Source organism: Moschus berezovskii, chromosome 12 (genome assembly GCF_049115385.1).
Source record: "Moschus berezovskii isolate FMDL1 chromosome 12, NW_MosBer_1.0, whole genome shotgun sequence".
Taxonomy (NCBI): domain Eukaryota; kingdom Metazoa; phylum Chordata; class Mammalia; order Artiodactyla; family Moschidae; genus Moschus; species Moschus berezovskii.
In genome coordinates, this window is record NC_142471.1 from 87,865,111 (window position 1) to 87,890,254 (window position 25,144).

A 25,144-nucleotide genomic window follows, 5' to 3' on the forward strand; every position below is an offset into this window, starting at 1 on the left:
ATTCCACGAACTGTATAGTCCACGGGGTCACAACACGGTCTAACGCAGCTGAGCGACTTTCTCTTCACTTTCATAGCTCCTTTGAAGTCTGTTGAAGAAAGCCCTGAAATGCCAATATCTTGTGTAGCACACGTGTGCATCCTTAGCCACTTCAATCGTGTCCGACTCTTTGCAAACCCATGGACTGTAGCCCGCCAGGCTCCTCTGTCCATTGAATTCCCCAGGCAAGAATACTGGAGTGGGTTGCCATGCTCTCCTCCAGAGGATCTTCCCGACCCAAGGATCAAACCTGTTTCTTATGTCTCCTGCAACGGAGGGACCATAAAGACGGGTTCTTTACCACTAGCTGCTGCTGCTGCTGCTGCTAAGTCACTTCAGTCGTGTCCGACTCTGTGTGACCCCATAGACAGAAGCCCACCAGGGTCCCCCGTCCCTGGGATTCTCCAGGCAAGAACACTGGAGTGGGTTGCCATTTCCTTCTCCAATGTGTGCACCCTACACTAATATCACTTGTCTGAATGGTTTATAACAACAGGAAAACCCCTTAGTGCTTGCGAAGTGGAAAAGAAGATGCTAAATCTCAGAGCAAGCCTGCCAGGAAGGGGAGTCTTAAGACTGCTGTTTACTCCTCTGTGCCCACTCTTTTGGGTTTGCATGTTGTATTTCCCAGTCTGTGCTCCGAGTAGTAATATAGACTGACAGGATGAGACGGCTGGGTGGCACCATCGACTCAATGGACGTGAGTTTGAGCAAACTCCGGGAGATGGTGAAGGACAGGAAACCTGGAGTGCTGCAGTCTATGGGATTGACTTTGCTTCAGTCGCAAAGAGCCGGACATGACTGAGTGATTGAACAGCAACATACATGACATGACATGATATTTGTAGTTTCCTGGGTGTTGGCTTTCTCCCTCCTCTCCAAATGTGACCACCCCTTCTAAACCCCGAGGCTTAAATGCTTAAGGTGGTGGGTGGACTGGTCCAGAGATGCAGGGGTAAATGGGCACAGCTTTCCTGGAGATGGTATGGACTGCCCAAATATCAGGGGTATCTCCCCCACACCCAGATGTAACCTTTTATTGGTAAGAAAAGGAACCTGGGTATCAAAAGTCTATGAAATTGGAGCAGTCAAGTTGTAAGGTAGAAGAGACCCATGTGACAGAGTGATGGCTGCACATGAGGAATTGGGGGCCAGGGTGCTTCAGCGAGCCCACATCTGCTGGGGAGGCCGATGCCACACACCCCAGCCGAGCGCATGGGCTTCCGAGACACCAGGCTGGAGACCTTAGCCTTCAGCGGGGCTGGGGACATGACAGAGCAGCACTCCACATCTTTGCGAGATCTCCACATACCCTGTTGACAGTGTGTCCATGTGTTAGGATGTGAGTCTTCATCTTCTCTTGTCTGGAAGAGCACTGGATACACCATGATAAGATGGGTGTGGGATTTCCCTGGCGGTCCAATGTTTAGGACTCTGCCCTCCAGTAGGGGGTGTGGATTCCATCCCTGGTTGGGGAGCTCAGATCTCATGTGCCTCATTGCCAAAATGCCAAAACACAGAACAGAAACAATATTTATTGTAACAGATTCAATAAAGACTTTAAAATGATTCGCATCAAAAAAAGAAAAGTTGGATGAGTGGACCTCTGGGCATCCCTTAGACAGGCATCTATTACGGGCTCAAAGGCAAGCGTTTGTGCCCATGGAGTCCTTGTTCTGAGTGACAAATACCCACCCCTTCCCGCTCTCCTTTTGGCGCAGTTCTGAGGCATTGCACCGGGGTCTCAGTCAGTTCAGTCGCTCAGTCGTGTCTGACTCTTTGCGACCCCATGGAATGCAGCACGCCAGGCCTCCCTGTCCATCACCAACTCCTGGAGTTTACTCAAACTCATGTCCATCGAGTCGATGATGCCATCCAACTGTCTCATCCTCTGTCATCCCCTTCTCCTGCCTTCAATCTTTCCTAGCATCAGGGTCTTTCCTAATAAGTCAGTTGGCCAAAGTATTGGAGCTTCAGCATCAGTCCTTCCAGTGAATATTCGGGACTTGATTTCCTGATTTCCAAGGCCTAGGGTGAAAATAGTGTCTAAGAGGGAAATTGAGGGTTGTGGGGCCTCCGTCTTGAAATGGTGCTTAGGAAATGTCTGATTATTTTTCCATATCCGAGTACTTTTCATTCTTTGGCCGAAATGCTCTTTTTCTGTCCCTGATGTCTTTGTTGTAAGATTTCTGTTTACTTGAGGTTAGCGGCTGTGGATGAGGATTCAGTTGGTGGGTTTTCGTGTGATCTCAGCTGACCAGCTCTCTCAGTGGTCCCACTGACCCTCATCACCCAAGCCAAGCAAATGAGACCCCTCTGGTGTTTTTTGAAGGAACTGCGCCTGTGGAAATGTGTAGAGTCAGAGCTTTTCCATCTTAAATTTGGGCAAAATGTATCATTTTCTCCATTCATGCTCCCCCAGTTTTGTGAGCCAAGGCTTGAAGGAAATTCCTGATTCTTTCCTTTTCTTCTAACTTAATCCACTCATGTGTCCTGTGGCTTCATCAATCTACATATCCTGAGACAAAGGAAAGAAGAGATAAGCTGCTAATTATTTAATTCATCTTACATTAAAATTTTTAGCTGAAACCAGAAGCGCAGGACTTTTACATAGCAGAAACCTTGAGATAATGGAGAACTTTGAGCCTTTGATGCAAGAGATTTGGAAAACAAAGCACAAAGCTGGCCTTTAACATCTTGCCCTAAAAATAAGAGAGGGAGGAGGCTGAAGCATGCTTGTAAGTGATTGGGCTTGAAGGCAAGATGAACAGAAATAACCGGTGACTGTGGTCAGATTTACACCATGTTCTGGTGCTTTTGTCATGAAATTGAGTTGTTTGTGGCAAGAAGGCCAGCCCTGAGAGTCTATTTTAACCCAGTAGGCTTATTGTCACAAATCCCTTAACTTTGAGACAGTCTGCCTGTTTGATGAGGGAGATTGTATGTTCGTTGGAGCTTTGTTATACATAATTGAAATCTGAGGTTACTTACCAGCCTTGTCATATTTAAACTAGTAATATGACTCTGCTGCTTTTGTTATTATATCAGCTGGTGTAAAAAATGATTCAGAGTCTCTTGAAGTCGAGAAAAACTCTTTCCTTGTATCAGTTACGATGCAATTAAAAAGACAGGTTTAACCAGAAGTTTTTGAAAGCATTCTCTGCTCCATTCCTGACAGCCAGCTCTGAACTTCCCACAGGCACCTGGGAAGCTCTGGCCATTGCCCACCACCATGGTCCTTGCTCATTGGCTGGCCTGAGCCCCTTCTTCTCTGGATTCTACTATCTCTTTGATGATCTGATCATCTGCCCCGCCCCTCACCCTACTTCTGCCTCTGCTGCTGTTCTCTGAACAACCACCTGACTTTTTAAATCTTTTTATTTTCTATTGCAGCTTCCCAGGTGGGCTTGGTGGTAAAGAATTTGCCTGAAATGGGGACTTCCCTGGTGGTCCAGTGGCTAAGACTCTGCACTCCCAATTCAGGGGGCCTGGGTTCGATCCCTGGGCAAGGAGCTAGATCCCGCATGCAGCAACTAAGACCCAGGGCAGCCAAATTGAAATAAATAAATGATTTAAAAAAAAAGAATTTGCCTGAAATGCAGGAGACTCGGGTTCTATCCCAGGGTCAGGAAGATCCCCAGGAGAAGGGAATGGCTGCCCACTCCAGTATTCTTGGCTGGAGAAATCCATGGACAGAGGAGCCAGGTGGGCTACAGTCCATGAGGTCACTGTAAGGTCAAAATGGCCCAATGATGTTAGATAAAAAGAACTCAGACACCAAATAGGTGGTGTAACAGGCTTTAATGGGAAGGGCTCCTGGGTGGGATTCCAGGACCCGACAGAGCGAGGTCGAGGAAGTCCACGCGGAACAAAGGCAAGAGGCAACTTATATAGCTTTAGGCGAGATTTGGAGTGGTGGTCTCTCAGAGGTCAGTTAGCCGGGGGCAAGACTGGGTTGGTTGCCATCTGCTCAAGGTTGTGCTGACAGCAGAATAGTTCTTGCTGTTTCTGGGCAGAATGCTGGACAGGAGGGGGAGGTTAGGAGAGAGTTGATTTCTACCAGGAGCCGCTACATCAAGGACACTCCGGCAGTGGGGGAGGGAATGAGAGAATAGAGCACAATAGTCAGAGTCCGGCGGGGCTTTTTCCCGCCGGCCAGGAAAGGGAAGAGGAGAAGGAGAAGCCAAGATGGCCACCGGGGTCCGGCCTTACAGTCACAAGAGTTGGACACTGAGCAGCTAACATAGCCCATTTAACAACGTTGTGGTAGTTTCAGGTGAACAGGGAAGGGCCTGGGCCATTCAGATGCATGCATCCATTCTCCCCCAGACTCCCCTCTCTGCCACAGAACTCTGAGCAGCGTCCACGTCCCTGTTGGTTATCCATTTTAAGTATAGAAGTGTGGACATGTCCATCCCAAGCTTCCTAACTATCCCTTCCCACACTGACAACCATATGTTCCTTCTCTTAGTCAGTGAGTTTCTTCAGAATGACCTTTTAAAAATATAAATCAAGGACTTCCTTGGCTGTCCAGTGGTTAGGAGTTCGCCCTCCAGTGAAGGGGATTCGGGTTCCATCTCTGGTCTGAGAGCTAAGATCCCACATCCCTCGGGGCCCAAAATAGAACAGATTCCAATAAAGACTTTAAGAATGAAAGTGAAAGTAGAAACATGTTAGTCGCTTAGTCGTATCCGACTCTTTGCGACCCCATGAACTGTAGCCCGCCAGGTTCCTCTGTCCATGGGGATTCTCCAGGCAAAAAGACTAGAGTGGATTGCCATTTTCTAATCCAGAGGATCTTCCCGATCCAGGGATCAAACCCAGGTCTGCTGCATTGCATGCAGATTCTTTACCTTCTGAACCACGAGGGAAGCCTTCAAGAAAGATCTACATCAACAACAAAACAACAAAAAAACTTAAACAAGCATAAAAACATGAGTCAAGGCAAGCTGTTGCCCTGAGTAGAACCCGAGCCGTGTCCAGCAGGCAGCCTTCTTCTCCCTCCCACCCACCGTGCCCTCGAGATCTGGGGCCTTAGCCCCATTCCTTGCACCTGGCAAACTCCTCACCTCCGGGCACTTCATCTTGTGGTTCCCTCTGTCTGGAACCTTTTTTCCCCAGCTCTGTGGGGTCTGGCTCCTTCCTTCTTCTTCATGTCTGTCTCTAAGAAACCTGCCTTCTAGGGAAAGCAAGAGAGAGAAGCTCCCAATGCAGCCCAGAGCCTGAAACAAACCTCTGGTTGATTGCACTTCCTCTCCCAGTGGCTGTGAATTAATTCAGTAAATATTCGAGAGGAGTTTCTTGCTTCATTTTACAATTCCTCGCCCACAGCCATTTTAGCAGTGCTTGTCTGGGGGCGGGGGTTGGTGTTAGGTGTGTGGGAAGAGCAAGAAAATCACACTCTTTTCTCATGACTCTGTAAACTCAGAAATCACTGGTACAGCTGTTCCCTGACTGCAGGGAGCTTTAAAGAAAAGAAGACTACACTTAGTGTTTCTCTAACTTACTCTAATTCTCTGAATTATGTTTAGGCGTTGGATATAATGATCTTGGTTGTAGAATTTGAACACTTTGAGGACTGGCGAGGGTAACTGTGTTCTAACTTCCTGGCCTTGTGCGTGGCACTTTCCAGGTATAAACCACTTCCCAGAGCCACCCCATGTGGCTGGTGGCTGTTACCACCTCCTGTTGCCCACACTGCTGAGACGAGTAGACTGAAGCCCCAGAGGTGTTACGGAAACTGTCCTGAGTGTTTCACTGGTGGCGGAGCAGGAATTTTGGAACCAAATCTGTTGATCTCATTTTTTGTATTTGGTGCGTGTTCTGCTGTGTTTATTTACAAAATGATCAGAATCATAAATTCATATCTTATACACAAAGAAAGTGCTTTCATTTAGATTTCATCAGTTCAGAATTTTTAATAAGTGGGTCAAAGACTGGATTGATGTCGCTGCATTATGTATGAGCGAAAAGGGCGTGACAGTAAACTGAGACAGGCAGTGCCTCAAGGGAAAAGCACATTTTCGAGGCGTTGAACAATACTTATTCTCTGCAACTGGCGTGCTGTTTACAAGCTGTTCTTTCTCCTTTTTATTGTGTAAAGAGATGGGAAAGAAAGGGACAAAAGATTGAAGTCCTCCTCTCTCTTTATTGTACAGAAGCACTGCTTGCAGACAGTGGCAAAAAGTGAGCTTTTGAAATGTTTAAAACGTCGGACTTTTTACCTAAGTATCCTGGCCACTCCGTGCTGAGTCCAGGTTTGTGCATCTGTTTCTACGCGCTGCGTAATGACTGAGGCTCATCGAGACCCACAGAGGAACACAGGTTATCATTCATTTCGCAGAGCTGGGGAAGAGGTTTTCTGGAGAAGGCATCTTTCTGCTTAGCAGAAAACGACTGTGGAACATATTTGTTCAGGTAAAAGAAATACAGCAAAACCCAAACCACTTCTGGAGGCACGTGCTCAGTTGTCAGGACCTCAGGGTCTCTACATGCCTCGCTCAGGGTCACCGTTCTGATCCCCGGGAGAGGCCATTTTCCTGACCCCAGAGGTCTGGGTGGCCTGTGACCTCCCCTCGTACTCCCTGTAGGTTTCCAGAACCTTAAGCTTAGACACCCACTGGTTGAATGAAGGAGGGGATTAAGCTATGGCCAAAAAGGAAGGGGTGAAGAAGGAAATGGCAACCCATCCCAGTCTTCTTGCTTGAAAAATCCTACAGACATGGGATTGTAAGGGTCGGGCATGACTTAGCAACTAAACAACAAATGAAAGGAGGCAGGAGCCCCAGGCTGGCCCCGCTGGCTGCCCACAGTGGCCGGTTATGGATCCAGATGCAGAAACTCCATTTCATTTGTCACCTTGGGAGAGAGGATGCTCTGGGAAACTGACAGCATCCAAATGTACCAGGGACTGATTTGCACGTGAGGAGCACAGCCTGTTGGTGTCCAAGAGCCTCTAGGATGTGGAGGATGGTTCCTGGGTTAGGGTGAGAGATGGAGGACGTGTGCTCGAGTCTTGGCTCGAGCCTTTGACAAGTCACTGAGCCTTGAGAGTGGGAAGAAGCAGCGTGCTCTTGAGAGTGGGAAGCTGATCTGACTCAACTGCCCAGGTGCCCAGCACCTGACAGGTCCTGCTGAAATTGTCATGGAGTGAAAGCCACATGCCTGCCCTGTTGTGAGGATCATGTGACAGGGTGGATGAGGACGATCTGAGGTGCTGATTGCACAATGTCAGCTGAGATGAGCAGCCTGGGCCTCGGAGTCCCTGGTGGGGGCATCCCCATCCTGGGATCCAGGTACCTGCCTGGAAAACCACCTTGTTCCCAGAAGAATGCCTGTTGAGTGTGGAAGGTGAGTGTGGAAGGATTGGTGCTTCTTGCGGGCTGTGAGAGCACCGGGACTGTGGCCCCAGGCACCCCGAGGGGGCTGCCCACGCAGGTGGGTGTGTCCGCCCTGAACTGTGCAGGGGTGGGGGTGGGCGTGTCCGCCCTGAACTGTGCGGGGGTTGGGGGGTGGTGGGCATGGTGCCGCATCCTAGCTGCCGCTCTGCTGTCTCCAGGCTCCTTGTTGGCTCCTTCTTTTTTACCAGTGTCACCTGGACATAATCCAGCTAATCACACCCCAGCTGTGTTCTGTTCCTTGCGTCCTGGGCCAGAATGAGATCTGGGAGAACAAGCCAAACAGATCTGGAAAGATCCCAGGTGTTCCCAGCAGCTTGGTTGGGCTCCGCCCTGTTCAGGCCTGCATCTTCCCCTGCTGCTGCTGCTGCTGCTAAGTCGCTTCAGTTGTGTCCGACCCTGTGCGACCCCATAGCAGCCCACAAGGCCCCTCTGTCCCTGGGATTCTCCAGGCAAGAACACTGGAGTGGGTTACCATTTCCTTCTCCAACGTGTCCTCCTGTTTAAACATCTTTTCTGACTACAATCACAACATATATATGTTGCCTAGCCTTGAAAGTGGCTCAGTTTTGTCTGACTCTTCGCAACCCCATAGACTATACAGTTCATGGAATTCTCCAGGCCAGGATACTGGAGTGGGTAGCCTTTCCCTTCTCCCGGAGATCTTCCCAACCTAGGACTTGTGTATATGTTGTGTAACTCTTGTGTATATGTTGCCTGTATGTGTATATATTTGTCTCTGCATAGGTATGTAGTGAGTGATGTTGCTCAGTCTTGTCTGACTCTTTGCGACCCTATGGGCTGTAGCCTGCCAGGCTCCTCTGTCCATGGGATTTTCCAGGCAAGAATACTGGAGTGGTTTGCCATTTCCTTCTCCAGGGTATCTTCTCAACCCAGGGATTGAACCTGGGTCTCCTGCACTGCAGGCAGATTCTTTACCGTCTGAGCCACCAGGGAAGCCCTGATGGATCGGTAGATAGGTATTAAATATACATATGTGTTTATGTGTATTTGTTTTGTTTATATATAATTATTGTATCCAAAATCAGCTCATACTGTATGTATGTTCCTTAATCTGCTGTCTTTTTCTGCTTATTATTTTGCTTGCGGTTTTCCTGACTGTGCATGTAAACAGCACGTGGTTCTGAGGGAAGGTCTGTTATTAATACTTGCCAGGTGCTGGCGGAAGTCCTAGTGGTTGACCAGACATGACTGCTCCTTTTGAGTTTTTATATCCTCTCCTATCGTTTTTCTGTCTCTTTTTTTCACTTATTCTTTATAGATGTTATTTATCTGCCTGTTTTTAACAGTACCCTTTGTCTTCTAATTTGTTTTGATTTCAGAAACCAGATTATTGAATTGTCTTTGTTTGGGCTGCTGTAAAAATTACCGTAGGCTCATGGGCTTAAGCAGCAGATGTTAACAGTTCTGAAGCTGGAAAGTCCACGCTCAAGGCATGGACAGATTTGGTGTCTGGATGTCTTCTTACTGAATCCTCACATTGCTGAAGGGACTGGGAGCTCTCTGGGATCTTTTATAAGGGCACTAATCCCATTCCCGAGGGCTCCACCTTCATGTCCTGATCACCTGCTAAGGACCCCACCTCCTAATATCATCATGTCGAGGATGAGGTTTCAGTGTGAATTTGGAGAGATACACACACTCAGTCCATAGCACCAACCTGTTGGGATAGTTTATGAAAGAAAGCTAAGTACACTGTCGATCAAGACCAGAAGAGGTTTCTCTGAGTGCAGGAGCTTAGTGCAAGCTCTGGGTCATATGACTTGGTTGAGCAGAGACATTTTTGTATTTTCTTGGAAGCTAGCTTGTCTCTTGGCCAGCTCAAGATACTGCCTGCGTGTTGAGTGGCTTCTCACGAGGTAGAGTGTTCTATAGTTTTCGCTAGAGAGAAGAGAAAGACTTTAAAATGACAGCCCATCAGAAGCTCCTCCATATGTCTTTTACAGCCTTTTTTTTTCCTTTCAGTAGCATCCATAAATGTCTTTGGAGAAGGGAATGGCAACCCACTCCAGTATTCTTACCTGGAGAATTCCACAGACAGAAGAGCCTGGTGGGCTACAGTCCATGGGGGTTACAAAGAGTTGGACAGGACTGAGCAACTTCCATCACCATAAATGTCTTATTTCCAGTTAGATTTTTTTGAGAATCTGAGTTTACAGATGCCAGTTTAGGTTACTCAACAAACGAGTTAGGCTACAAAGATGGGATTTCAGGGCTATCAGTGTATGAAAGCAAGAACATAAAAGGGCTTCCTGAGTCCCTTCTCTCTCTGTTTTTCCTAAGACTTAAGTCAGTCTGGCCTTTCTCCAGGAAGGCACAACACGATACAGTTACAAATCTGTGGCAACAAGAGCCCAGAACCCATTCAGTGTTGATTCTTTACTACTTGCAGTGGGGCCTGAGGCCACTGAGAGTCCCTTCCCCTTTGCTGAGTACTTGATGTCATTGCAGTTAAGTCAGTTTCAAAACTTGTGTTGTGTGTGTATGTGTGGGGGGGAGGGGTAGCAGGCTTCATTGGGCACCTGTGTACACAGCCATGTATGCACAATGCCACACCAAGCCTTCTCCCTGTCCCTGGCGAAGTGGGTTTTGTGCACCTCAGGGGAAGGGTGAAGTCCAGCTCGGTGCAGCTCCAAGAGGGTCCACATTCTCCTGGATACACTTGTGTCCACGGACCACCTGGCAGGACAGCCCTCCCACACTGTGTGTGGCCTCTTCAGATTCTCTTTCATGCCTAACTCAGGAGCTCTGACCAGATGGAAGTCTTTTAACTAGCTATCAAATCACATTTCTCAGAATTTCTAATGCTTGGATGCGAAGGGCAGAGGCGGACCTGCAGGGAAGTCCCTGCTGGTCCAGTGGCTAAAGATCTGAGCTCCCAGCCCAGGTTTGGTTCCTGGTCAGAGAATTTGACCCCACATGCCACAAACTAAGACCCGGTGCAGCCAAATAAATAAATAAAGATTAAAAATAAAGAATCGGGTCTTCAGTAATAAGGTGGAGAACAGTATCCTCACCGTTTTTATCCCCTCTGCAGTTCAGTTCAGTTGCTCAGTCATGTGCGACTCTTTGCGACCCCATGAATCACAGCACGCCAGGCCTCCCTGTCCATCACCAACTCCTGGAGTTCACTCAAACTCATGTCCATCGAGTCGGTGATGTCTTCCAGCCATCTCATTCTCTGTCGTCCCCGTCTCCTCCCACCCCCAATCCCTCCCAGCATCAGACTCTTTTCCAGTGAGTCAACCCGTCGCATGAGGTGGCCATAGTGTTGGAGTTTCAGCTTTAGCATCAGCCCTTCCAATGAAAGGATTGATCTCCTTTAGAATGGACTGGTTGGATCTCCTTGCAGTCCAAGGGACTCTCAAGAGTCTTCTCCAGCACCACAGTTCAAAAGCATCAATTCTTCGGTGATCAGCTTTCTTCACAGTCCAACTCTCACATCCATACATGACCACGGGAAAAACCATAGCCTTGACTAGACGGACCTTTGTTGGCAAAGTAATGTCTCTGCTTTTTAATATGCTATATTACTGGGCAACAATCCAAGGGCCTGGAAGGTCAAGTGACTTGTCTAAGCTCACACAGTTACAGCAAGTGACATAGTTATAGTGTATTGAGAGCTTGTGGACTGCGTTCCATTCATTCCAACTTCTGATTTCTTTGGGGGACAGTCTGTCTCCCCCAGTCCATTGAGTCTGGATCGTGCTAAGTCATGTCTGACTCTTTTGCAACCCCATGGACTGTAGCCCACCAGATTCCTCTGTCCATGGGATTCTTCAGGCAAGAATACTGGAATGGGTTCCCATTTCCTTCTCCAAAGAGTGTTAATGGGTTGATTATTTATTAGGCTTCCTCACCTTTTTCTGGGTTCCCAGGTGGCTCAGTGGTAAAGAATCTGCCTACCAGTGCAGGAGACGCAGGAGATGCGAGTTTGATCCCTGGGTCGTGAAGATCCCCTGGAGGAGGAAATGGCAACCCACTCCAGTATTCTTGCCTGGATAATCCCATGGATGGAGGAGCCTGGTGGGCTACAGTCCACGGGGTTGCAAGAGTCAGACACAACTTAGCGACCGAGCCCCCAGCACTCGCACCTTCTTGTAGCTAAATGATGAACATACGACCCAAGGTGGGCCAGTTGGATCTGACTCCTCAGCCTTCATAACCTTTTAGTAAATGCTCTGGTTACCTCGTTGGCTCCTGTTTCTTGTTTCAGTCAGTTCACAGCAGGCCACCAGCAGGCCCGCGGGGCTCCTCAGTCTCGGAGGATACTCTTCCCTTTGAGATTGCATTTCCCTTGCAGCCAGTGTGTTGATGCCCCTGGGAACCCTGCTGGCATCTCATCGTAATCACCAATCGAAAGCTCCTTGAATCTGAAAATGCATCTGCCTTATAACCCAACACATGCCAGGTACTGGGAATCTTAGGATGTGGGTGTGAGCATCAGTGGGACTTTGCCTAGAGTGTCAGGCTGGAAGATCCTAGCTGCCTGGCTCGGATGCCCGGGAGCTGTGCTCACAGGAGACAGCGCCTGACTGTGGGCTCCTCGGTCACCTGGCAGACCAAGAAGCACCTCAGCCTTTGACTGTGCTGAAATCACAGTCTCCCTTTACTGATTTATTGAGGAGTCATGTTGCTGAGCAAAATCCTGTGTCTATATCCAGGATGGGGAAGTTAAAGCAAAAGGCGCTTTTCCGTCAGCTTGAAAAAAATGACCAGTGTGGCCAAGTTGCTTTAAGCAGGAGGGAAGAGTGTGTGTGTGTGTGTTGTGTGTGTGTTGTGTGTGTGTTGTGTGTGTGTTGTGTGTGTGTGTGCTCGTGCGTGCACATTGGGGCAGAGACAGATATTCTTGACAAGGTTGTCACAGTGGAATATTCTGATGAATAGAATTTAGGGCACAGCAGTTTCTAAGATATCTGCTCACTCACAAACGCATCCGATTCTTACACGAGGTGCAGAGATGAATGAAGTGGTCTGATGCGCCGACAGCCCGGGTTCCTTCCTGGAAGGTTCCCCTCTGTCTCTGGGTCGGCAGATGGTCTTCCGGCCCGGAGGACGCGTCAAGCCAGCCCTCCTCCCTGACTGGGGCTCTGGGCCCACACTCTGCCTTTCCCTGGGTTTGTCTTCAAGGGGGAGGACCACCAGAAGGAGAGCTCACACTTCCTGCTCAGCTGGAACCACCCGGAGCTCAGACGCTGGGGCTCGTGTCCTGGGAAGACCCCCACCTCTCAAGAGTCTGCACTGTGTCCTTTCCCCCTTGGTGGGAGGTGGCAAGAACTTACAGCCCCCGGATCACTTTCACTGTGAGGAGTGCAAACTGGAGTTCTGAGGAGTTGCTCTAGACATTGATCCACGTGTGGAACCCCCGCTTTCCTTTAGCCATCCTTAAGCTCAAACTGCATTTTGATAATCACTGTCTGATATCCTGTAAGTGTAAGTAATTTTAGATTTCCGGAATAGGAAGGGCATTAACTATATTATATTAATTATATTAGTTATATTTAGAGCTAAAGCTCTTATTTGGCAGCAGTTTCATGCAGGCAGGCCCAGTTCCAGGCCCAGGCAGGAAGATCTGCCAGGAATGGGCCTTGGGAAGCACTTCAGCTCTCCAGGTCTAAGTTTCCTCACCTGCATAAAAAGATGTAATAAGTGTGTTGAAGGAGGAAATAGTCTCTAAATTTTCTTCCTGCTTTGAAGGTGAAAGATTCTGTGTTCTCTGAAATTTATTCTCCCAAACCCTTGAATGATCTGTGGTAAAGCTTAAGCAAAATGTGAACGATTGGGGGCAGGAGGAGAAGGGGATGACAGAGGATGAGATAGTTGGGTGGCATCACCGACTCAGTGGGTGTGAGTTTGAGCAAACTCTGGAAGATGGTGAAGGACCGGGAAGCCTGGTATGCTGCAGTCCATAGGGCTGCAAAGAATTGGGTACGACAGAGCGTGAACAGCAAGCCATTTAATGATATGCTGGAAGGTGGCATTTGTAGTTCTTTATTAAAAGGTTCCAATATTTTATTTGTAGATACACTTATTCGCACATATATTTGTGTATATATGTATGCCATTCCCTTCTCCAAGGATCTTCCCAACCCAGGGATCGAACCTGGGTCTTCTACATTGCAGGCAGATTCTTTACCATCTGAGCCACCAGGGAAGCCCAGTATTGTGTTATACTAACTTCTATGTGTATATTATATAACTTTATTATATTATGTTACATTATTATTATGTGGGTGTTGATCTTATACTCCTTCACTATTGTCATTTACAGGAATAAAACGTAATGTGTTTAAACCAAACCAAAAATACAGGTTGATAGGCCTCAGGGTTCTGCATTTTGCTGGCTAACTGTCTTGCTTTGGGGACAGTTGCCATAAAATACTCTCTTTTGCCTGGATGGGAGGGAAGTTTGGGGGAGAATGGATACATGTATATGTGTGGTTGAGTCCCTTCACCTGAAACTATCACAGCATTGTTAACCAGGTATAACCCAATACAAAGGAAAAGTTAATAAAGGCAACTACCCCCCCCCCAAAAAAAAACCCCAAACAAGCAAAGATAAAATACTCTGTTTTGATGCAAGGTGCCATCTATGAAGGGTCTGGGTTGGAGAAGGTTTCCAAAGTGTGCTCGGTGGGACTTTAGGTCCTATAGGGACTTTCCAAAATCTGAGAAAAATATTTGAGAAAATATTTTTAAACTTTACAAGCACACTGGGGAGCCTGGCAGACTCGAGTTTCAGCAGGCAGCACAGTCTGTACGCCCGTAGTTACGCATTTCCATCTTCCCTTCTCTGCACACACACGCTGTGTGTATCGCCTGCCACCAGCATATGGCCTTGTGCTGATAGATTAATTTGGTTTTGCCCAGTTAGGTAGCTCTCCTGTCCTGACTGCCTTATTAAAGAATGTCCCATGATCACAAGACAGGCTGTCCAGAACAGGTGCTGTTCATGGTTACTCATCAGGACTTCTCAATAATGTGCAACCAGGAGAGAAATCAACAGACCCAGTGCTGCAGTTGGTATCCTCAACCCCCAGGGTCAAATTTTTTAAGTTCATAAAAATAGCTTAATTGTTCTCAATGATGGGCTTCCCTGGTAGCTCAGCTGGTAAAGAATCTGCCTGCTATTCAGGAGACCCCGGTTCGATTCCTGGGTCGGGAAGATCTGCTGGAGAAGGGATAGGGTACCCACTCCAGTATTCTTGGGCCTCCCTAGTGACTCAACTGGTAAGGAATCTGCCTGCAATAGGGGGGACCTGGGTTTGATCCGGGGTTGGAAAGATCCCCTGGAGAAGGGGAAGGAAAGGTGATAGACTTTATAAGAATATATCATACAGTGCTAACCCTAACCTTTTAAAGTGAGTGAAATACTACTTTTCTCTGTGCATAGGAAATTCACATAAGATGCATTTAGAAGAATAGTTTTGTTGCCGGAAAGGTTTAGAAACCACTGATATAGTAGTAAGACAGCACAGATTTTAGAGGTGGACAGTTCTAGACTTGAGCCCTGCACTTCCCTAGTTTACTGACTAGGTGGCCTTGGCCTAAGCAGTGTGCCTCTCTAAGCCATAGCTGTGTCATCTGCAAAATGGGCCTGCTCTCCAGTAGCGGGATATTTTTGTAGATTATAGAGAAATGTGCAAGTGGCCTAGTCCAGTACTTGATACGTAACAAAAGAGTTCAACATATGATAACTGTTAGAATGCTCTTTATGCTGGGAATTAAAGTCATTATATTTCATGCCCAGCTATTAAGAGGTACACCTTTACACTATGGAAGTGCATATACCTTATTATATTTGCATTCATTTACATATTTACTTATGGAGAACCTAGCATTTGCATATCCTGGTAAATACATTTCTCTGTAATTTAGAGTCATTTTAGCAGACTGTAATGGCACATTTCTCTTTCTGACACAGCTTCTTGGCAAATTAAATTACTTGCTTTTTCATTTTAAAAACGTGTGGTGCCTTTGCAGAATAATTTCCCATACTTTCAGTTCTTCTTGTAGGAAAAAATAATTGCACAGCCAAGGAGAGCTGCTTTCATGCATCGGGACTCTGGAATGCTGCTTTATGTTTATGTCCAAGCTCTTTGTGGGTGGACTGCAGAAATCCCTGCTCTTGGGAATGTTTCTGAGCGCCCCCTGAGAAACCGAATAGGGAGAAAAGAGCTAATTAAAAAAGCTGCCGTCCGCCGCCTCTAATTAACTTGCTCTCCACTCCTGGGGGAGGGTGTGAAAATATGAAAACAGCGCACAGGCGGTGCTGGAAGTGAATGCCATTCTAGGGGTCCCTGGTAGCCTCTGGTGTTTTGATGCAGAAAAGGTTCATAGTAAACAAGGCAAGGAACTTCATAAGGGGCCTGGTGTACCCTTGCCCTCCCCTGACACTGCCTCCCACATGGGGCCCTGGTGAATAGTGGTCCCCTCTGAGCAGGTGTGCATGCTGGGCAGCTGCAAGCTGGGGAAACCTCATTGGAATTCAGCAGCTTGAATCCACGAGCGTCCGGCCCTCCCTGTCGCTTGCTTATGCTGCTGGGAAAGATCAGGGGCCCTTTGTGCTCTCAAGCCACACATTGCTGGAGCCTGGGGATGCAGAAGCCGCTGGAAGAGCTCCCTCTGCATCTCTGCTGCGCGCTGGGGAAGCTCAGAGCATCCCTGGCTGGTGATGAGGTGGCTAAGTTTCTCGTGACATTGTAAAGAGATTCAGAACCCAGACGTATCGGCAAAGGAATTAGGGGCGGAAGTTTGGGGACAGAAGCTGTTCTTCAGCAGACATGGCTTTTGGCTCCTGGTGGACATGGCCCCCGGTGGAATGGGCCCGGTGGATGTGGACGACGGTAACCGGCAGTGGGGATTCTGGTCTGCGGGTCCCTCATGGAAACCCAAGAGAGAGGCAAGTTGTGTGCGTGCGTCTCTTCAACATTGCCACTGATGCGTGCAAAGCTGGGGGCCAGGTCTACACCCAGAGCCCACCAGGCAGATCTAAACTACTGTTCCCCTTTGATGCTTGGGTGCATGACTTCCTTGTGTTTTTCATGCCAGTAAAAAGATTCTGCAAAAGTTCAGCTACCTAGATCTGTGTTTGTCCAAGCATGGATCTAAAATTCCGCGCCAACCCCCGCCCCAGACGAAAGCTAAGTCTTTTAATATTAATGTGTGTTTGTAAAAGTTGGTATGGCCCCTGTTGCATTTGTATGAATTAAGTCTTATGAAATTTGATAGTAAACAGGCTTCAGCTCAATTGGATTCTGTCGAATGCAGCTCTGATGTGTCTCTTCACCTCTTTGTGTCCCTGGAGAGCTCTGTGGCTGGTTGCAGGAGCCAGGGTCCTTGGAAGGATGGGAGTGGGGGATCTTTGGCTCCAATAAAGGGAGTCTCTGACACACAAGTTGTAAAAACATAGATGGAGATTTTCTGAAGGAGACTCACCAAATGGCTCTTTTTCTCCTGCCCTGGCTGACTGCGGAGGGGTTGGTTGGTTGTGGTGCTCTCTGCTGGCTGACAGATGGTCTTTAGAAGATGCTGACTTCTGTGGAGGACCCTGGTCCTTTGATCCTTGTGGATGTTCAACTCTGAGCTTTTCAGCATCCATACGTACCTGATGCATCGCTTTCTGATTATATATCTTCTGCCAAATTGCCTGCTGGGTCGCTTGTGCCAGCAGCAACCCTAAGTATCCACCGTCTTGATGATTACCTTCCTTGTTGCAAATAAATAAATGGCATTTTGGTCAACTTAAAATATCCTGAGATGGGAGTGAGCCCGGGTGATGCTGCTGATCCTCAAAGTGAGGTGAAGCCGGGACCACGGACCCCTCCGCATCCTGAGACTGTAAGGAGCTGCCCTCCAGCCTGAGGACACATGCCTGGCTCAATGATTTGGGTTCGCCTCATCCTTTCTGGCTCGAAATTGAGTCCCTAGTAGAAGCAGGGTGATGAGAAGGGCTGACTGCCCTTGATTTTCTTGAGCCAGGATACGGCTTTTTTAGCTTTGTGAGCACCTTCCCCTTGTTCCAGGGTGGCATGGCAGGCATTCCTCTGGGTGGGGTTTTGGTTCCTTTCTCTGGGTGAAGAATCTTCCTTGAGAGCACACATCACTGCAGACCAGCAAGGGCGATTTTCATGCTGCTAGGATCAGCAGGCTGTGCTTGGAGCTTTAGTCTGACACATCCTCAACTGACTTGCCAGCTCTCATGCCTTCTTTCATTGACTTAACAGATGTTTATTTACTGCCTCCTGGTTTGGACTCGGGCATGCAGTGATAAAAAAACACAAAACAAAAAGGGCTGCCCTCTTGGCCTTTTCAGCTCAGTAGAGGAGAAATATAATTAACATGATTAGAAAGTGAATACATCTATAATAACAAGTTATGTGCTGCGCTGGGGAAGGAACGGCAGTGGAGAGAGTGGTGGGTGAGGGGAAGAGGCTGAGTGAGATCCCGCCTCATGGGGTGAGGGTCCTTTGAATGTGCTGGAACCTCAATATCGCCAAGTGTCTCTAGGAATGCTTCCCTGTCGGTTTGACTGAATTGATGCCAAGTAACACGTGCCAGAGTTGATCAAAGGAGTCTACTGTTATATTTGCCACTGAGGTCAGAAATGTGTATTTCGAGTAGAGCTGAGTTCAAAGACTCTGTCATTTGGGCCCAAAGCTGGTGATAATGAGATTCACTCCTGGGAAGCACACTGCTTCGAGGCTGGCCCCGGACCATTTAATTGGGCCACGGGCCTGGTTGTGGTGGTCCCGGGAGGGGTCATTAGGCCGTGCACTGCTCCTTGGCACGGCCCCTCGGAGCAAATACAGCCCTGGCCCCTGTCTAACCTGTGCTTCTCCCCATCTCTCTCCATCAGGAGTTCTGACTCTGAAGAAGCATTTGAGACTCCGGAGTCCACGACCCCTGTCAAAGCTCCACCAGCCCCACCCCCACCACCCCCCGAAGTCATTGCAGAACCTGAGGTCAGCGTGCAGGCTCCCCCGGAAGAACCAGGTAACCAAGGGCCCGGCACCCCTTGGGCGGCATGGGAGCAGCCCTACCACTGAGCCCCGGGGACACTCACAGCAGCGCCTCTGGGGGCCCGGCTGGAGGGGGGCACTCAGCCCCGGGGACTGTCACTGGAACTCTTTAGGTCATCCCCAGCCTCTGGGCCTCTCAGCACTGGGCTTTGTTTTATGTGGTGCAAACTAAGGGTGCAGGAATACGGTGGGTTCTTTTGTGTTTGCTTTGCAGCAGTTTAGAGGTGGCCTCTGAAGAAATAGTGCATTTAACTCTGGGTGCCTTTCAGCCAACCCCCAGAGCTGGGTTTGTATGGGGCAGTGGGGTCTTGGAATTTTCTGGTACCATCTTGGATTCTAATATCTGGCCCCTGGCTCCTGTAGGAGCACTGGTTCTGGTCACCCATGTGACCTGGATTTTTATTAAAGGACACAGGCAAGAGGAGAAGGGGAAGACAGAGGATGAGATGGTTGGATGACATCACCAACTCAGTGGACACGAGTTAGAGCAAACTCTGGGAGATGGTGAGGGACAGGGAAGCCTGGCGTGCTGCAGTCCATGGGGTCACAAAGAGTTGGACACAACTGAGCAACTGAACAGCAAAAGCCCACGTGGGCTTGGGAGTGATAATTAGTAAATGGGCAAGAAGAGAAAGTGATGGGCGGTTGAATCTGTGCAGGGGTGACTTCTTTATTCCTCATTAACTTCAGACTCCATGATTTCCTATCATTTCCTCACATCCATTCTCTGCTCATGTGACTTGAAGACCTTTACGTACCTTTCAGATGCAGTGATTAGCGGGGGTGGGGGGTGGTGGGGACAGGACAGACCTCGGGCCCCAGCCTCCAGCCTGCCCACCTGACTGGTGTCATCTGTGTGCGTCCTCCAGTGACGGCCGCAGGGGCGGGACCACCTCGAGCCTCAGAGTTTAACACGAGGCCTGGAAAGACATGGAGATTGCCAGAAATGACCCCGTGAGCTGGTTGGGGGCCAGGTGGTCCCAGAAATGTCCACGCAGGCTGGTCAAGAGACCATGTTGTCTCAGAAATGCACCTCCCCAGGCCAGTTGGGGGGCCAGGTGGTACCATCTCCAGAGCTGGACAGCTTCCCCTGGACCCTGAACTTCAGAGGGCCCCACTCTGGCCTTCCTCGGCCACAGCCCTGGCAGTGAGATAAGTCTGTAGAGCTGAGCTCCCCTGGACCATGTCCTGGATACCTGGGAGTAGCCGCTTCCTGGGCCCACCCAGTCTCTTTCTTCAGTCCCGTCTTCTCGAAGCTGACTGTGCCCATGTTTACACCCTTTAGCTGAGCAGGAACCCAGGCTGGGGCTGGGACATACGAGTGGGCATCCGCACACCTGTGCTCGGAGGCTGCCCAGGTGAGGGGTGGCGGCTGGGGATGGAGGAGGGGGCCAGCGTCCACTCGTCCTCCTGCCCTAGCCAGGAGCCAGGTGAATGGCAAAATAAAAAGCCATTTTGACCTTGGTGTTGGTCTTAGAAAGAAATGGGTGGAATCCATTCCACCCACTCTGGCTTCAGCCTGGCCGATGATAAAAGGCAGACACTCCTGGGGCTTTGTTCCTAAGCACGTAGGCTCCCTGGTGCTGGGGGGAGAGGAAGAGACACCTTTGCTGGGATACGATGAATGCGGTTTTCATAGTCTCCCTTTTCCGACAGCTGTCAGTTAGTAGTACCTGATTCTGCACAATTAGGTGCTAAGCTCTAAGAGGGTGACGATTGAAATTTATTTGAAATTTATTTATTCCCCACCTTAAAATAGGTGGGGAAGAAGCAGGAAGGGCTGCTTATAGTTCTCAGAGAGTCTTTTGCACCCCTGTGTTCTCTCTTGCATATAGTAAAGTATGTAAAAATTCCATTTCCTACAATATTGTAGAAATTTCACCCTGAGGTTTTAGTGGAAAGCGGCTGAATGACAAATACATTTTAATCCTTACATCAAACATCCAATTAAGAATAAATGACCCTTTTTTATGGGTGTAATAAGTTCACACTCTGCATGTGTGGGATACCTTAGAAAGGATGTAGAAGGAGAACGAAGGCCTCAGACAAAGTGTGGTCCATCCCTGAGCATCACACAGCGTCCCAGGGGTGGTCACTGCTGCCAGCATGCGTGTGTCCCCTGGGATTTCCAGTTTTTCATGTCCTGATTGCTTCTGGGGATGGTTTGCCAACCCCGTTCTTTTCTTCAGCCTGTCTTTGTTCCTTCTGACTACTTCTTTTTTTAATAAAGCAATGAACAATCTCCATTCTAACATACACACACACTCTCAAGCACAGTACCCGCCCTGGCTTAGATGGCAGTTTCTGAAAGAGTGAATATTATGGAGGATTAAGAGAGACCCCCCTCCAGAAGGGGCTGGAGCCATGCATGGCCATGAGTCACAGCCCCACAGAACTTTTGATTGCATCAGTTGGAGTCCGTCTTTATGCTTCTCCTCCTTGGAAAACTACAGTGAGGCTAAATGTGGATTATACAGTGAGGACACTGAAGGTCGGGATTGTGTCTGCCTAAAGCCCCCTGGCTTGGGCTGCACAGAAGTCCGTTTGATTTGCCGCGTTCATTTGAAAGATCTTGTCCCTTCTGTTGACATCATGGGACATTACCCAGAGTGGGGAGGTGGCCGTGCTTGCCCGTGGAGGAGAAGAAAGCATCCTTCTGGGAACCGCAGGAGAGAGAGGGCAAGAGGGGAACATCTGTTGTTTGGTTTGTGTCTGCGAAGTGCCTGCGGTGTTGCTAAAGGTACCAAGAGAACCTCAGGAAATGATAGACGAGACCTTTGGCTGTGAACAAGGACATGATTTTTCCTCCTGGAAACTTACATTTTGCAAAGTAATCCATCACTTTATTTTGGGCTTTGCATGATTGTGCGCCACGGGACAGGAGGGTGACTGAGACCCTGGGGGCCACCTTGCGTCCGCTGTTCTTCTGGGCTGTCCCGGGGTGTGGCTTCAGTTCAGTCGCTCAGTCGTGTCCAACTCTTTGCGACCCCATGAATCACAGCACGCCAGGCCTCCCTGTCCATCACCAACTCCCAGAGTTCACTCAAACTCATGTCCATCGAGTCGGTGATGCCATCCAGCCATCTCATTCTCTGCTGTCCCCGTCTTCTCCCGCCCCCAATCCTTCCCAGCATCAGAGTCTTTTCCAATGAGTCAACTCTTTGCATGAGGTGGCCAAAGTATTGGAGTTTGAGTCCAGTTTTCTTATTTGTAAAATGAAAAGAGTGACCCAAGATCTGAGATCCTTTCCACTCCCACTTCTCATGCTTCTGTGATTAGGACGCTTGGTTGCTGTAGGGTGGCCGCATTATTAGAACTCAGGACTGACCACCGAAGGATGTAATGAAATGTCCCGTAAGTAAACAATAGCTCCATTTAGTGTCCGCCATGTACCAGACCTGTGCTAAGTTATTTGCATGTTTCATCCCAGCTTGAATGAGGGAAGGATCCCCAAGGCTCCAAGCATCTATGTGTGGGGAATCTCATCACCTGCTTCCCAGTGAGATGTGGGAATAAACCCTATAAAATGTAGCCCACTGGTTCCTCTGTCCATAGGATTCTCCAGGCAAGAATACTGGAGTGGGTTGCCATTTCTTCCTCCTGGGGATCTTCCCAACCCAGGGATCGAACCCACATCTTCTGGGGCTCCTGCGTTACAGGCAGATCTTTACCCCTGAGCCACCAGGGAAGCCCTTGTTAATTGCAATCGATTATTATTCATGTACTTGGAGGATGTAGAGCTGGGCTCCCTTTTGATATATTGGATGAAACTAAGCGTCTGAGGGCAAGGGTGCCTCATGTTAGCACCTTTGTGCTTCTGGGCCTGTGGATTCCTGCCCAGGGTGAGCTCACAGGGGATGGAGGGAGGGGAGAGAAGCACAGCACAGCTGGCAGAAGTGCTCCAGTTAGAAGCGGTCAGCGCAGCTAAGTGATGTGGCCTTTGAAGACAGTCGGGGGAGAGGAGACGTCAGGAGGTGGGTTCATATTGAGCAAAAGTCACGTGCGATACAGACAGAAGATGCCCTTCGGCAAGTCAAGGAGGACTGGGGACATCCTGACCTTGGACTTGCAGCCTCCAGAGCTCTTCATTCAGCCTGTGGCTTTGTTCCAGTGGCCTGAGCTGGACTGCTGCAGCCGGGAACCACCTATTGAGCCTTTGAGTGTCGTGAACCAAGGATGCTGACTTTGTCCTCAGACTGAGCCAGAATCTGGCGCCAGGGCACATGTTGTCCAGGTCTGCCCTGGTAGGGTGGATCCCTCTGGGGTCCTGACCTTCCTTACCTCTGTGTCCACAGCATGCCTCCCAGTGGCTGATGTATAGGAGGCATCCAGATTATTTGATGTATAGGAATAAGGGTCGGACAAGACTGAGCGACTTCACTTTCACTTTCCACTTTCATACATTGGAGAAGGAAATGGCAGCCCACTCCAGTGTTCTTGCCTGGAGAATCCCAGGGACGGGGGAGCCTGGTGGGCTGCCGTCTATGGGGTCACACAGAGTTGGACACGACTGAAGCGACTTAGCAGCAGCAGCAGCAATGCATGTGTGTGTGCTCAGTCTGACCCCACAGACTGTAGCCTGCCAGGCTCCTCTGTCTATGGGATTTCCCAGGCAAGAATACTGGAGTGGGTTGCCATTTTCTTCTCCAGAGGACCTTCCCAACCCAAGGATCAAACCTACGTCTCCTGCATTGGCAGGACGATTCTTTACCACTGAGCCACTAGGGAAGCCCCAATATATAGGAATGAATGAATACATTGTCTTTGTGCTAATATGGTGTGTGAGCATTTAGAAGTCCAGTGCAGGTGACTGGGAATCCAACTGGCCCACACTTGCTTTGAAAAATCAAGGCCTGCATGCGGCAGTGGCCCATTTCTCTGGTCTAGGGCTTCTTCTGAAGAGAACCGAAGGGCCTTCCCAACCCTGCTTTGGTTGCCAGACAGTAAGACGGTGGTTCTCAACCAGGGATTATTGTGCCCCACCCCCGGGGGACATTTGGCAATTCCTAGACAGGGACGACAGAGGATGAGATAGTTGCATGGCATCACCGACTCAATGGACACGAGTTTGAGTAAGCTCTGGGAGTTGGTGATGGACTGGGAAGCCTGGCGTGCTGCATTCCTTGGGGTTTCAGAGTCGGACAGGACTGAGCAACTGAACTGAACTGAGACACATTTTTGACACATTTTGGATGGCATCATGGACTCGATGGACATGAGTTTGAGCAAGCTCCAGGAGTTGACGATGGCCAGGGACAGGGAAGCCTGGCATGTTGCAGTTACAAAGAGTCAGATATGACTGAGCGACTGAACTGAACTGAGACACATTTTTGGGCTTCCCTGGTGGTTCAGACAGTAAAAAGGATCCACCTACAATGCAGGAGACCCAGATTTGATCCCTGGGTCAGAAAGATCCCCTGGAGAAGGGATAGGTTACTCAGTCCAGTATTCTTGCCTGGAGAATTCCCATGGACAGAGGAGCCTGGTGGGCTACAGTCCATGGGGTTGCAAAGAGTTGGACACGACTGATCAACTAAGGCTTTCAGACACATTTTTGGTTGTCACAGTTCGGGGTTGGAGAGGGTAAAGGCATCTTGTAGCAGAAGCCAAAGATTCTTCTAGATATCCTGCAATGAACAGTATCCGCCCTCCCCCCCCCCCCCCACACACACACTGAGACAAAATACTTACCATTATGACATGGGCACAGTGCAGGGGCTTAGAAACCCTGCACCAAGATTCGATTTCCTGGTCCATGATGATTTAATTATGGTATGTCACGTCTAAAGAGGAAAGCCACATTAGGCAGTAAGAGAGCTTTTCTTCTGGGGAAAAGAGTGAGCAGATGGTTAAGCTGAGTATCTGCTGCGTGTTTCCTGGTTTGGGGAGAACTCCTGACATCTGAAGGGCCTCATAAGGCTGCTGGGGTGTGCCTAGTAGCCTGAGAGAAAGCAGGCCGGCAGCTGTGGGCCTTGCTTTGGAGATGATGGGAAGCACTGAGGCTCTTTCTGCCTACCGCAAGGCCCACTTGAAACACTGGGTCCTCTGCATTCCCTGGTCCTTCTGTGCCCTCTGTGCTGTGTGTCCAGGGCAGGAAGAGGAGACACCTGCTGATGGAAGGAGGGTGCAAGTCTCTGGAGGAAATTGGTTTTAGAAAGGAGGAGGGAGGGGACATCTTCTTTTGAGATGAGCGTGAATCAGGAGTGTTTACGAGACATGGCAAATCTTTTGGTGGAAAAGATTGAGAGGTTCTATCTTCTAGGACATCTGCTCCAACTAGGGCCTGGGGTGGCTTTGGATGCCGAAGAGAAGGGAAGGTTTGAAACCATGATTGGCGAACAGACCTGAAGGTCATCTCAATGCAAGAGGCATTTATTTAGCCAGCAAGAGAAAGTGTGACAGGTCCCGGGAAGACACAGATAAATCAGACCAGCTCCTGAACTCAAGAGGCTTCAAGTTCCCTTGTGTTGTCATCTCCCAGGCAGCCCTTCATCTCTTTGGGTTCTCTGCCAAGTGCTCACGCCCTCGGAGTTGCAGCCATGAGCATGAGTGGCCCTGAGAAAATCCACAGTAAGAAGCCAGTTCGGGTGTCAGGTGAAAAGGAAAGTGGAAGTCGCTCAGTCACGTACGACTCTTTGTGATCCCTCCAGGTCAGAATACTGGAGT

At 49.1% G+C, this 25,144-nt stretch overlaps 1 protein-coding gene across 17 annotated transcripts in view; it reads left to right on the forward strand.

Moving 5' to 3' along the window:
• TACC2 (transforming acidic coiled-coil containing protein 2) overlaps positions 1 to 25,144 on the forward strand; it is a 232,095-nt gene that overhangs the window by 166,419 nt on the left and 40,532 nt on the right. For all 17 annotated transcript variants that reach the window (XM_088842389.1, XM_088842399.1, XM_055424489.2 and 14 more), the window contains one exon: positions 18,316 to 18,452. In XM_088842389.1, the coding sequence (XP_088698515.1) occupies positions 18,316 to 18,452 (137 nt within the window). The remainder of the gene's footprint in view (positions 1 to 18,315; positions 18,453 to 25,144) is intronic.